This window comes from Olea europaea, chromosome 15 (genome assembly GCF_002742605.1).
Source record: "Olea europaea var. sylvestris chromosome 15, O_europaea_v1, whole genome shotgun sequence".
In the NCBI taxonomy this organism is placed as follows: Eukaryota; Viridiplantae; Streptophyta; class Magnoliopsida; order Lamiales; family Oleaceae; genus Olea; species Olea europaea.
The window spans coordinates 21,807,833-21,822,210 of NC_036251.1; the positions used below are offsets into that span (position 1 = coordinate 21,807,833).

General features: G+C 39.0%; 1 protein-coding gene across 1 annotated transcript; it reads left to right on the forward strand.

Annotated features, from left to right (window-relative positions):
* Positions 1 to 13,253: 13,253 nt before the first annotated feature.
* On the forward strand, positions 13,254 to 13,741 carry LOC111411385. The gene is made up of 2 exons (XM_023041921.1): positions 13,254 to 13,535; positions 13,679 to 13,741. The coding sequence occupies exons 1-2, from the start codon at positions 13,254 to 13,256 to the stop codon at positions 13,739 to 13,741; spliced, it is 345 nt and encodes a 114-aa protein (XP_022897689.1).
* Positions 13,742 to 14,378: the final 637 nt, after the last annotated feature.

The following is a 14,378-nucleotide window of genomic DNA, read 5'->3' on the forward strand; positions in this document are numbered from 1 at the left end:
ATCTATTATTTAATTAATAGACAATTAAATAAATAATAGAGTCTGTAGATTCAAATATTTGTAATTTGTTAATCACAAGGAGTTGTAATTGTGAGATACAAATTACATCTGATTGAATCTTAAATTATCCGTGGTCGTAAGTAATAACGAGATACGGATATCGTTATTACGGATAGACCATCACGTGTGGCATTTCTTACTTGTGAAGTAAGTAGCTGATTTCACAAGTTAAAGTGTGGTGACATTTAAATGAACACGTGGATATTTTGTTATAGAACAAAACATTGGAGGCCCGTCGAAAGATTCCATATGGATAACTATCTGAGTGTCAGTGGTTAATCTCTAACGTTCGGTAGTGGAATTGGTCCTTTGACTTGAGGTCGTCATGGTACCTTACATGAGGACAGTCATACTTTGGCGATGTTGGATGTTGCACTGAAAAGGGCAGTTAATACGACATCGTTCGAGTACGTCAAGAATCGTATGAAGGTTGTGATTGATCAATAAATGATTCGTCACTCTTAGATAGTAAGAGATTATGATCTGCGTTTCATTCAATTAAGTCGATGATGAAATTCTTGGCCAAGGTGTACTCATAAGTCGAAAAAAGAGTTTTCGACTTATATTGACTTAATAGTGGAGTGAAAGATATGATCGATAATCGAGATTGACACAATTTCATATCTCGTAATTGATCGGATCATATTGACGAAGGGATTATAGTTTCACAGTAAACGAACGAATTTAATTTTGTCATATCACGTGACATTTCTCATCACATGTATTGCCCTGACACATTGCTAGATGTCAATCAAGGACGGTGAATTGACGATAAATTAAAAGGGTGTTTTAATTTATCAATTTTGATTAGATCAAAATAATATTTCACGTCGTTAGGCATCGTGGTCGGGAACCTAATGGGTCGCACACAAAAGAGAATTGGAAGATTGTAAATTGCCAATTGGTTAATTTAACAATCATTGGATAAATTAATTAATTGGATTTGTTATTTATATTCCCGAATTAATTAATTGGATTAATTAATTCACGGGCTGGGTTTAATTAATTGGATTAATTAAATATTGGATCGGACTGGACCGAGCCCGTTTGGGTTTATATAAATACATGGTTAGGGTTTGAGGTCCATAAAATTTTCATTATTCTTGCTGGCACAAGAGAGAAAACCCTAAAAGCTGCAATCTTATTCTCTGTGTGGATCACCATTGGAGGCTGAACAATTGGACAGTTGTGGTGGCGAATCAAGGTTGATGGAACGAAAAGAAAAGCAAAAGGATTGCAGAATTCTTCAAAGGTACAATCCTTATCACAATTTCTATCTAAACACAAAGGCGATTCTTGGTGTTAATCGAAAATTATTTTAAATTTCGATGTGCATGTATAAGTAGATTCCCAACAAGAACATCAAATGACAAATATCAGCTCACACAAGAGAACAGAAACTCGAGCATCAAATTGTTGGTATTGTTAGCTAAGACATGAGTATTTACACAAACCAGTAGAGATTAAAATGTATCATAATTTGTTCTCATAAAGATGAAAAGATATTGATATAAGTTGCTTATCAATCCACCTTTTTACTGCTCATTTAGCCCCTGTTTGTCTCCCATTCTTGCAGAACTCTTTTTTCTACATACTCATTTTCAACTATACATTCATATGATAAAATATTCTACACATAAATTCAAAAACTTTTTCCTACTTTTTAACTACACATTCTCCAAAAATTCATAAATTGGTATCAAAGCTTGTGTTGTTGATAAATCTGTGATTTTTGGTTGAAAAATTTGTTGGAAGTGGCCTGAAATTGAGCTGGAAAATAGGCAGAAAATTGGACAAAATTCTGGCAGATTTTTCAAAAATTGGACGGATCTATTTTGGTGTTTTTCGGCCAAACCAGTTGCCATTTGGAGAAACGGACACCACCATTGGACTGTGCAAGTGGAGAAGAAGTCGGAAGGGTCACACTTCGTCGGCGCATGGGGATTCCGGTCAAGGCGCGTGCTGGTGCGTCCAGTGGATTCCGACGAGGGTGTCTTCAGACAAAATGTTTCCGAAGATGAGTCAGACCCTGTGGTGTTGTCGAATTTCAGTTTTGAACAATGCAGTGAAAGTTGGACGATTTTGCCCTTGGACGTCCGGATGCCGAGTGCTGTTTTTGTGTTGCTACAGTTGCTAGTGACTTTAGGAAAAATAGTGACGATCCTAAAGTGGTGAATTCACATCTCTCAATATTTATGGACCTTCAGACGTGGTCCGCTCGATATCATATTGTTTACCTTTTATTATTGCAGTCAAATTAATGTGTAGATTAATTATTTATTTATTTCGCATTAGAAGTCATCTTATGGGATAACATTAGGTTTGGGGTTACCGTGAAGGGGTAACCATTGCCTTTTGCTAGATCGAGAAATTACATGTTAATTAATTGCCTTAAATTCTATATGAATTTGTCACCAATTTTTCTATACCGATAGAATTACATGTGACCTTAGGAAAATTTACTTGACTATTCTGTGTGAATTATGTGTCAGTAAAAGTGAGGTGGGCAGCTGGTCTTGGGGAAAAAGGGAGAGAAATTTTCTATCATTGTTGTCCACTCTTTCTTCCATTGTAGTCACCACCGCATGTCCTTTGTGGACACTTAATAGAGAGCCACCGGAGAGGCAAAGAGGGCATTCCAAAGGTAAGGCGAAAGTCTTGGGTCGAGCTAAGGTAAATCAATGTTCGTTTGATTGTTTTCTGAGTCCAAAATCAAGATTTATCAAGGGATTTTCGCGACAATTGGTATCAAAGCTTGTGTTGTTGATAAATCTGTGATTTTTGGTTGAAAAATTTGTTGGAAGTGGCCTGAAATTGAGCTGGAAAATAGGCAGAAAATTGGACAAAATTCTGCCAGATTTTTCAAAAATTGGACGGATCTATTTTGGTGTTTTTCGGCCAAACCAGTTGCCATTTGGAGAAACGGACACCACCATTGGACTGTGCAAGTGGAGAAGAAGTCGGAAGGGTCACACTTCGTCGGCGCGTGGGGATTCCGGTCAAGGCGCGTGCTGGTGCGTCCAGTGGATTCCGACGAGGGTGTCTTCAGACAAAATGTTTCCGAAGATGAGTCAGACCCTGTGGTGTTGTCGAATTTCAGTTTTGAGCAATGCAGTGAAAGTTGGACGATTTTGCCCTTGGACGTCCGGATGCCGAGTGCTGTTTTTGTGTTGCTACGGTTGCTAGTGACTTTAGGAAAAATAGTGACGATCCTAAAGTGGTGAATTCACATCTCTCAATATTTATGGACCTTCAGACGTGGTCCGCTCGATATCATATTGTTTACCTTTTATTATTGCAGTCAAATTAATGTGTAGATTAATTATTTATTTATTTCGCATTAGAAGTCATCTTATGGGATAACATTAGGTTTGGGGTTACCGTGAAGGGGTAACCATTGCCTTTTGCTAGATCGAGAAATTACATGTTAATTAATTGCCTTAAATTCTATATGAATTTGTCACCAATTTTTCTATACCGATAGAATTACATGTGACCTTAGGAAAATTTACTTGACTATTCTGTGTGAATTATGTGTCAGTACTTTACTTGTGGTCATTATTTGGTATTGTTGGCATGTATAGGTCTAAGACAAGTGCGAAAAATAAAACATGTTTTAACTGTGGTAAAATTTGGGCATAATTGAAAGAGATTGTCCTAGAATGATAATAAAAGGAAAGATGAGGATAGAGACGAGGCGAATGTAACTTTAGGGTCGAGTAGTGATTCTAGTTACGTTTATTGAGAGAATAAACATTGTTACTGCATTGCATATATGTGTAATCCTTTCTACATATATGTGGTCACTTAATTCTGTTGTAATGTTGATGTTATACTTTCAATATGTTTGATGTGTGTAATTGCATGAATTGAGTGTGATCTTATTACATTGTGTAATATGTTTACATGCATAGTGGGTTGAGTTTTGTGGCGTACTCTGTTTGCTCTGTGAGTGGTGTGAGAGTGTGGTCGTGAGAAAAAAGTTAGGGCAGCCTTTTTCTCCTTTATCTTTGTGAACCTGTGTAATTTGTGAATTTGTGTGAGGCAGCCATGTTAGGGTAATATTCTTCCTCTTTGTGAGCCTCCTTTGTGAGTGTAGTGAAGTAACCAATTCTTTCTTCGATTTTTCTTTATGAGTGCCACCTTCGTTGTTTTCTTTGTGGATTTTTTTGAGCTTTGGTGATTGGAATAACCTTTGTGGTCATCGAAAGGTGTTGATTTACCATATTGAGTTTGAGATACATTAGCGGTGAGTTGTATGTCTTTCCGTAAAGTGGAGTATAGATGCCTAGGGGTACATTATGGTTTGTACAGGGGGATGTAGTGTGTGACATTTGGATCACAAGTGGAGATGTGATCAAATGTATAGAATCATTTATCTGTGAAAGAAACCTTGTATAGGTGGAGTGTGAGAGAGGTACTTCTATCACTTCTGTAAGGTGGAGTCCTATTATCCACATAGGTTGGGAGAAGTGTTATGGTGATAGAGTATTATCCCGAGAAGTTGAGGATCTATTGTGACTTGTCAGTTAGACACGAGTTGAGTGATCTATGTAGTGAGCATGGTGGGCGATGAGATTAGATATGTGTTCTTGAGATGTGAGCAATACGAAATGAGATAGGATAAGTGTGGTGAGATCTTTTCGGGGGTCATTTATGCATTTGTTGTATATGTGTTTGACTGTATGCTGATTAACTTGGTGTTAATCTGTGGTTCTGTGTGAATGTGGTTTTAAAAAGATGTGTGTGTATTATCCTATATATCTTCATCGCATGATTGTTTGTTCACTGTGAATACTTGTTTCTAACCCGTCTATAGGATCTCTAGCCACCGCATTAAACCAAGAATATAAAGTAAAGTAAAATGTTTCTCTTATCTACTTTGTTGTCTTTATTTGGTCTTCGAAGTAGCAGTTGTTCCTTTCCCTCCACACACACCATACAATGCAATCCGGGATAAGGCGCCATGCTAGTTTACGATCCTTATCACGAAATTTTCTCCCCCATGCCCATAAGACGTCCTCTATACGACGAGGCATTACCCAATCCATAGATTGAGAACCAAGTATACAGTTCTAAAACCAACTAACACCATCACAATGAATGAACAAATGATCGATCGTCTCCTCATCCTTCTTGCACATATAACACCACTCGGTTACATAAAAGACTTTATGCCGAAGATTATCCACCGTTGAGACCTGTCACCTCACAACTGTCCACAATAAGAATGCTACCCGATGAGGCAATTTACATTGTCACACCAACTTCCAGGGGTATGAATTATCCACATATCCCAGGAGGGAACAAAAGTAAGAGTGAACTGAGAAAATGTCATCCCTACTATCCTCTACCTGATATAATCACTCTCTCCTACCCGAATTTGTACCTCATGTAGAAAGGTCATAAACAACGAATAATCGTCCAATTCCCAATCTTGTAGACCCCTCCCAAAAGTAATATTCTATCTATAACTCCCATTATGAATGACTAAAAGATCACTCACCATAGCAGAGGGCATTAAGGCAATGTGGTGCAAGGAAGGAAATCCCTCACTCAGCGGTTGATCTCTACACCAACAATCATCCCAAAATCTAATCTCATTACCATTTCCGACCACAAATTTCAGTTTGTCCAAAAAAATCACTTCCACAAACTCACCCCACAAGAACCACGATCCTCAATTGTACACCGTCTTCCCTCCGTCACACCATGCTTCACCCCAGTGATTTCTTTCCAGAAGCTCTCTCTCCACTCCAAATCCCTACAACCACTTGCTTAATAAGGCCTTATTGAATAACACAAGGCTCCTCACTCCAAGACGTCCCATCCTCACCGGTAAACAAACAATACCCCAATTGACCAAATGGAGTCTCATCTTTTCCCCCAACCCTGCCCACAAAAATTCTCTTTGAAGTCTCTCTAAACTCTTTGCCATTGCAACTGGAATGGAAAACAATGACAAAAAGTAAGTAGGGAGATTGGAGAGAGTGGATTTAATGAGAGTAAGTCTGCCTCCCTTAGAAAGGTACATACACTTCCACCTTGCTAACCTTCTTTCCATCATTTCCACAATATCATTCCGGATATGGGTATTTTTAAATCGTGCTCCTATGGGAGCCCTAGATATGACATCGATAGCTGTGCAACCTTACAATCCAATATATCAGCAAGCTCCTCCACGTTGTCGACCTCCCCTACTGGAATAGTCTCAGACTTCCCCAAATTGATCTTCAAATCAAACACCACTTCAAAGCATAGGAGCAAACGGCGCAAGTTTTTGAATTGTTCAACATCTGCATCGCATAAGATCAACGTGTCATCTGCAAATAACAAATGGGATACTTGCAATAGATCAACCATAAAATCCCTTATCAAACCCGCTCCCACAGCTCTGTCAATCTTCTTACTGAAAGCCTCCATCACAATGACAAATAATAATGGAGACAATGGATCCCCTTATCTCAAGCCTCTACTACTCCGAAAATAACCCTCAAGTGTTCCGTTCACCAAAACTAAGAATGAAACAGTAGAAATACAGAATTGAATCCATTTACACCACTTATCCCCAAAGCCACAACGTCTAAGCATATACAACAGGAATCCCCAGTTTACATTATCATAAGCCTTCTGAATATCTAACTTACATAACATCCCTGGGACCCTTAGACGCATTTTTGAATCTATGCATGCATTCGCTATAAGCACAGAGTCCAAAATCTGACGCCCTTTTATAAATGCATTCTGAAACTTGGACACTACTTTCTCCAGCACCTCCTTTAATTTGTTTGCCAGGACTTTCGCTATAATCTTATACACCCCACTAACAAAGGTAAGAGGGTGAAAGTCGTTAATATTAGTCGCTCTCGATTTCTTAGGGATGAGCACAACAAATGTAGCGTTAAAACTTCTCTGGAATCTGCCACGTTCAAAAAAATAAGATAGAGTATTCACAATGTCCGGTCACACCACATCCCAGCATGCCTTGTAGAATGAGAACGAGAAATCGTCTGGTCCCGGAGCCTTATCATCGTTCATGCTGAACACTACCTCCTTAATTTCATCCTTCCCAAATGATCTCTCCATCCAACTGGCATCATCCTCCGTGATAGTAGAAAAGTGCAATCCTTCCAATTCTGGCCTCCATTCAAATTACTCTCGATAGAGATTCTAATAGAAATTCACCAGTTGGCTTCCAATTTCCTATGGTTCCTCATAAGTAACCCCGTCCATCTCCAAAACAGTGATGGAATTGTTCCGCCTATTAGAATTGGTGACCCTGTGGAAAAACTTAGTGCATTTATCTCCATCTTTCAACCATGTAACCCCGTCCATCTCCAAAACAGTGATGGAATTGTTCCGCCTATTAGAATTGGCGACCACGTGGAAAAACTTAGTGCATTTATCTCCATCTTTCAACCATGTAACCCTAGACTTCTATCGCTAAGCAATCTCCTCCATCTCCACCAACCCCTCCATCTCTTCCTTTAATACTTTACATCTCTCCTTCTCCTCCCCAGCCGACCCTTGACTCTCCTCCCGCCTATCCAACTCCTCTATCTCTAACAGACATTCATTTTTACTACAATTAACATTGCTCACAACTTTCTCGTTTCATTTCTTTAAGTCCCCTTTCAACGCCTTTAGCTTCTGATCCAATACAAAACTGGGAGACCCACTGACTTCATAGGAAGTCCACCAAGTCTATACTCGGTCCCTAAAGCCTTCAACTTTCAACTACATCTTCTCAAACCTAAAAGGCCTTCTTCCACCACCCCTCCTATTCCCAGATAACATAATAGGAAAATGATCCGAGTACACCCTCTCAATCTTCTCTGAGTGACATCTGAGTATTTGGACTCCCACTTCCCATAAACTAAGAACCTATCTATACGAGACAAGACGGGTCGGTCTCAATTAGATGACTAGGTAAAATCTCCCCCAATCATAGGTAAATCCACCAACAAATTCTTCCTAATAAAATATGAGAACTCCTCCATTGCCCTAGTTAGTCTCCCACCACTCGACCTCTCCGAAAGAAATGGAATCACATTGAAATCACCCCAATACATGTTGGGAGATTCCACCAAGCCATCATTCTAACCAATTCATCCTACAAGCCCTCTCTACTGTCATCAGAATTAGGCCCATAAACTCCTATGAACATCCACCAAAATCCATCCTCACAATTTTTGAAAAAAATCGATATAGAGAACACCTCTATACTCACCTCCTCCATCTCAAGCACTCTAGTGTCCCACATCACCAACACGTCTCTTGATACCCCTGATGACCCCAAAAACTGATACCCTACATGTTTTCCTTCCCATGAGCGGCTAATCACCGCCTTCGAGATAAACTCCATCTTAGTTTCTTGTAAGCATACAAGATTTGCCCCCATTCCCTTAGCAGATGTCGAACACCAAGCCTTTTATCAACCTCATTGAGCCCCCGTACATTCCAGCTAATGAGTTTTAGCATCATTTTAACACTCTGTCACCCCTCTCCATTGTTCCTTTCTTGGACTCGCTACACTTACCAGCATAATTTATTAACCATTCGAGCCTCTTAAGTTTGCGACTTCTTAATTTACCTCCATGTGTACTGATGCCTTGTCTCCTATTAGCCTCTAGCTCCTCGAATAATTGTAACAGTCTACTTTCATATCCATCACATGACACGCCAACCAACTTACTAAATTCTTGAATTTTTTGTGGAACCCAGTTCGAAGGTGGGTGTCCAACTTCAAACACATCAGTTTTCGAAGTTTTCTCTTCGGGATTATTTCTACCCTTTATCAAGTAGGTTTACAAGAGTTCTGGCTTGGCGACAATTTCTTCCATATGACCGCATGGAAATGTATCATGCTGTCGCATGGTACAAAAGTTCGTCAGAATTTTCCTTTTCCGTGAATTTCTTTATTTTGTTAGAATTTGATATTAATTAGACTTCTTTCCATATTTTGACAATTTTGCACGATTTTAGCTAGGTCTTTAGCTTTAGTATAAATACTCCCTCCATTATATTGTAAAGGACTTTTGGCAATTATTATTGAATTCAAGAGAGGCCTTTGCTTTCTTCCAATTTGTTCTTCTTTGAACAATAATTTAGAACTTATCAACGATAATTCCTTGTGGCGTTCAACATCGGATTGTGGGTCCTTCAATTGGTAAGCAAGGGGTCCATTGCATCACCGTTATATTTGGGTTCTTTGTTTCATCTTGTTGGGTTCAAATCCAAACTGGTTATCAATTGGCGTTCTTGGGTTCCGCATCAATATAGTTGTGAATTTCGTAGTCTAAGTTACTATGGGGTTCACATCAGTTGGTATCAGAGCTTTGGTCCCAATTTATTCAGGTTCTATCTTTAATTTTTTTTGTTTGGGTCATAGTTTTCTTGATTTCCAAATTTCTTCCTTGTTCTTGAGTCATTCTTCAATTCATTCCTTCAATCCGTATTTTTTCGTTGGTAGTATAATCTCGTGTTAAAAAAAAGTTACTGTTCATCCGGATATTTAAAAAAAAGATTATTGTTCACGACCAAAGAAAAAAAATATTAATTGCTTGATTTGCTACCAACAAGTTCACATTCAAATTCCTAAAGTCCAAAGTTCTTTGTTTCTTCAATTCTTCAATTTCGACAATTGATCCGTTGAGATTTAGTGAGTCCATTCAAATTTCATTTCATTTGTTTCCAAATCCCTTGAAAATTATTCTCTTGACTTACATTTCGAGTTGAATCCGCAAGTTTTAATTTGGTGAGTTTGTTATTGTTCTTGGAAGCTCTTGGTGAAAGTATTAAGTGGTAAAAGACAGAGTGGTGAGCTCATTAGAGAGTAAAAGCCAATTGTGTGATTCCGAGTGAAATATGGTGAGGTGGAAATTGAGAGAATGTCTGAACAAGAAGGTTCCAACTCAAATCGACACGGCTATCACAGCAATGCATCGGAGGATTTGATACAACAGTTTGAACTTGCTTTTGGGATTGTTAGAGATAGGCTGGATCAACAGGATGCTTAGAGGGCTAAGCAGGAAGCTAGGATGACGAGCATGGATACATCAGTGGCTAATCTTAGTAGGGAGCTGCGGGTGGAGGTATCTAATACCATGAGGTTGGGGAGGCGGGAGCAAAGGATGGAACGGGATGCATTTGATTTGGGCAGTGAATGGGATGATGAGAAGTATAGAAAAGTGGGAATGGGACGGATGAGAAATAGCGGTGGTAGGCTTGAACGACGGGGTATGAATAATCACGGAGATGAGGCGGATGGGAATATGTGCAATATCAAAATGTCCAATCCTCAATTTAAGGGAAGGAGTGACCCAGAGCCGTACTTGGAGTGGAAAAGAAAGGTGGAATTAATTTTTGAGTGCTATAATTATTCGGAGGAGAAGAAGGTGAAGTTAGTGGTGTTAGAGTTCATTGATTACGCAATAACCTGGTGGGATCAAGTGGTTACTACACAGCGAAGGTGTGGGGGAAGACCAATTAATACTTGGGAAGATTTGAAGGCGTTGATGAGGAAGAGGTCCGTTCCTAACCACTACTATAGGGAGATGCATCAGAAGTTGCAGAGCCTATATCAAGAATTGAGGAGCATAGAGGACTATCACAAGGAAATGAAAATGCTCATGATCAGGGCAAATGTGGTGAAGGATCGAGATGCTACCATGGCACGGTTTCTAAACGGTCTAAATCTAAAAAAATTCTAATGTAGTGGAATTGCAGCATTACGTAAAGCTAGAGGACATGTTGCATGTAGCCATAAAGGTGGAGAAACAACTAAAGAGGAAGGGGACTACGAGGCAGTCAGTGAATACTTCTTCTTCTAACCCAAATTGGAAGTCGAAGTAGGATGATAATAATAAAGGGAGTGAAGCGGTAACCAAAGGAAGAAGTGAGTGGCAGAATGGGAAAGAAGAAAGCGCTAGTAGGACAGTGCCAAAATTGGAGTCACAACCATCACAAAGCTGACACATCAAGTGTTTAAAGTGTTTGGGGACGGGACACATTGCATCTTGGTGTCCTAACAAACGAACCATGGTGTTGCGGGATAATGGAGAGGTGGTAAGTGAGAGCGAAGGAGAGTATGATGACATGCCAACGTTGGAGGATGTTGGTGATGAAGATGAGACGGAATTTGCCGTTGGGGAGCTGCTGGTCTCCAGGCAAGCACTTAACACTCAAATCAAGACAGATGATTCGGAACAACAATGAGAGAACATATTCCGCACTCGGTGCCACATCCACAATCAGGTATGTAGCTTGATTATTGATGGTGGAAGTTGCACAAATATGGCTAGCACAACTTTAGTTCAGAAATTGGATTTAGTATTATTGAGACACCCTACGCCTTATAAATTTTAGTGGTTGAATGAGAGTGGGGAAGTTAGGGTAAATAAATGGATGTTAATTAATTTCTCAATTGAGAGATATAGTGACAAGGTTGTATGTGATGTGGTGCCTATGCAAGCGGGTCATATTCTATTGGAGAGATCCTGGCAATTTGATAGGAAGGTTACACATGATGGGTATAGGAATCGATATAACTTTGTCAAGGATGGGAGGTCCATTACTCTTGCGCCATTAACACTGGCTCAGGTATATGAAGATCAAATAAATCTAAGAAATGAAGAAAAAATGTGAGAGAGAGAATCTACAAAAAATGAGAGAAGATAGTGAGCTTGTGTGTAAGAGAGAAAATAGCAAGGTGGCCGAGAAAGGGAGAAAGAGAGAAAGGCCACATGAGACGAGAGAAAAATAGTCAGTTGAGTGGAGAGAAAAAGAGTTAGTTGAACGGAGAGAAAGGCCAAAAGTGAACTTCTTTGCGAGGGCGAGTGAATTAAAAAAGGCTTTGAGTGATAAGAGATAAGTGTTGTTGTTAGTTTACAAGGAGTCTTTCCTCTCCCTTGAGGAGTCTAACACATCTTTCCCTAGCGTGGTTAAGTCTTTGTTACAGGATTTTGAAGATGTGTTTTCGGAGGAGGTGTCAAGTGGGTTGCCACCAGTTCAAGGGATCGAGCACCAAATCGACTTCATACTGGGGCTATCATTCCAAACCGACCAACTTATCGAAACAATCCCGAGGAGACGAAAAAAAAAAGCTTCAGAGACAAGTGGAGGAGTTGATGAGCAAAGGTTACGTGAGAGAGAGCATGAGCCCGTGTGCTGTGCCTGTTCTATTGGTACCAAAGAAGGATAGGACTTGGCGAATGTGCATGAACTGCAGAGCTATCAACAACATTACGGTAAAGTATTGTCACCCTATTCCTATGCTAAATGATATGCTTGATGAATTGCATGGTGCTTACGCTTTTAGTAAAATTGATCTTAAGAGCGAGTACCATCAAATTCGCATGCGGGAGGGTGATAAATGGAAAATGGGATTTAAAACTAAATATGGGTTATATGAGTGGTTGGTTATGCCGTTTGGTCTCATAAATGTACCAAGCACATTAAAATATGTTTTACGTGCTTTCATAGGAAAATTTGTTATAGTTTATTTTTGATGACATTTTAATATATAGCAAAGACCTAGGTGATCATTTAGAATATTTAAAGTACGTGCTTGTTGTGTTAAGAAATGAACGATTGTATGCTAATTTTAAAAAGTGCACGTTTTGCATGGATAGAGTTGTTTTTCTAGGATCTGTTGTTAGTTCTAATGGGGTAGAAGTGGATGAGGAAAATATTAAAGCTATTAAAGAATGGCCAACACCTAAAAGTATAACTGAGGTTAGGAGCTTCCATGGTCTGACTATTTTTTATAGGCGCTTTGTGAAAGACTTTAGCCAATCACGACACTATTAACTGAAATCGTTAAGAAAAGCGTAGTTTTCATTGGGGAAAAATACAAGAATATGCATTTAGCACCATTGAGGATAAGTTGTGTAAAGCACCTGTTTTGGTATTACCTAACTTTGATAAAACGCTCGAGATTAAGTGTGATGCATCGGGATAGGTATTGGAGCAGTGTTAATACAGGACAGGAGACATATTGCTTACTTTAGAGAGAAGTTGAGTGGAGCTGCGCTGAACTACCCAACATATGACAAGGAGCTGTATTCCCTTGTTCAACATTGGAGATTTGGTAGTATTACTTGTGCCCTAAAGAGTTCGTGATACACACCGATCATGAGTCCCTAAAGCACTTGCGAGGTCAAGGTAAATTGAACAAGCGACATGCGAGATGGATGGAGTTCATAGAGACATTTCCATATGTCATCAGATATAAGCAAGGTAATGAAAACGTAGTTACAGATGCATTGTCGCAATGGTACGTGCATCTTAACTCTTTAAGTGCGAAATTACTTGATTTTGAGTATATTAAGAGCATGTATGAAAATGACATTGATTTCTCAAAAATTTATAATTCATGTGCTAAAATGGCTGTTGATAAATTTTATAGACATGAAGAATATTTGTTTAGGGAGAATAAGCTGTGCATTCCAAATTGTTCTACACGTGAATTATTGGTAAGGAAAGCACACAGTGGGGGGGTCTAATGGGTCATTTTAGGATTCAAAAGACTTTAGACATGTTAGAGGAATACTTTTATTGGCCTAAAATGCGTAATAACGTAGAACAGATTTATGAGAAGTGCATAACTTGTAAATAGGCTAAATCAAAAGTTTTACCTCATGGCTTGGATATACCTTTACGTGTACCTAGTGAACCTTGAGTGGATATTTCTATGGATTTCGTGTTGGGGGACAAAGAAAGGTCAGGATTCTATCTTTGTAGTGGTTGATAGGTTTAGTAAAATGACACACTTCATACCATATCACAAAATCGATGATGCTACTAACATTGCTGATTTATTCTTTAGGAAGATAGTACGTTTGCATGGAGTCCCTAAGAGTATTGTGTCGCACCGAGATGTTAAATTTTTTAGTCATTTTTGGCGTGTTTTGTGGAATAAGTTAGGAACTAAATTGTTATTTTCTACAACTTGTCACTCACAAATGGATGGCCAAACTGAAGTAGTAAATAGGACCATGACTCAATTGCTTCGAATAGTTATTAATAAAAACTTAAGAAATTGAGAAGATTGCTTGCCATTTATTGAGTTTGCTTATAATCGTGCTGTACATTTGACTACATCTTATTTACCTTTTGAAATTGTGTATGGATTTAATCCACTAACTCCATTGGATTTATTTTCTTTGCCTGTGAATGAACGAGGTAGCATGGATGGTAAGAGGAAAGCTAAGATGGTGAAGGCATTTCATAAGAAGGTTCGTACGCAAATTGAAGAGAAGAACAAGCTCATCGCGTTAAAGGTAAACAAAGGACGGAAGCTTGTGACATTTGAACCC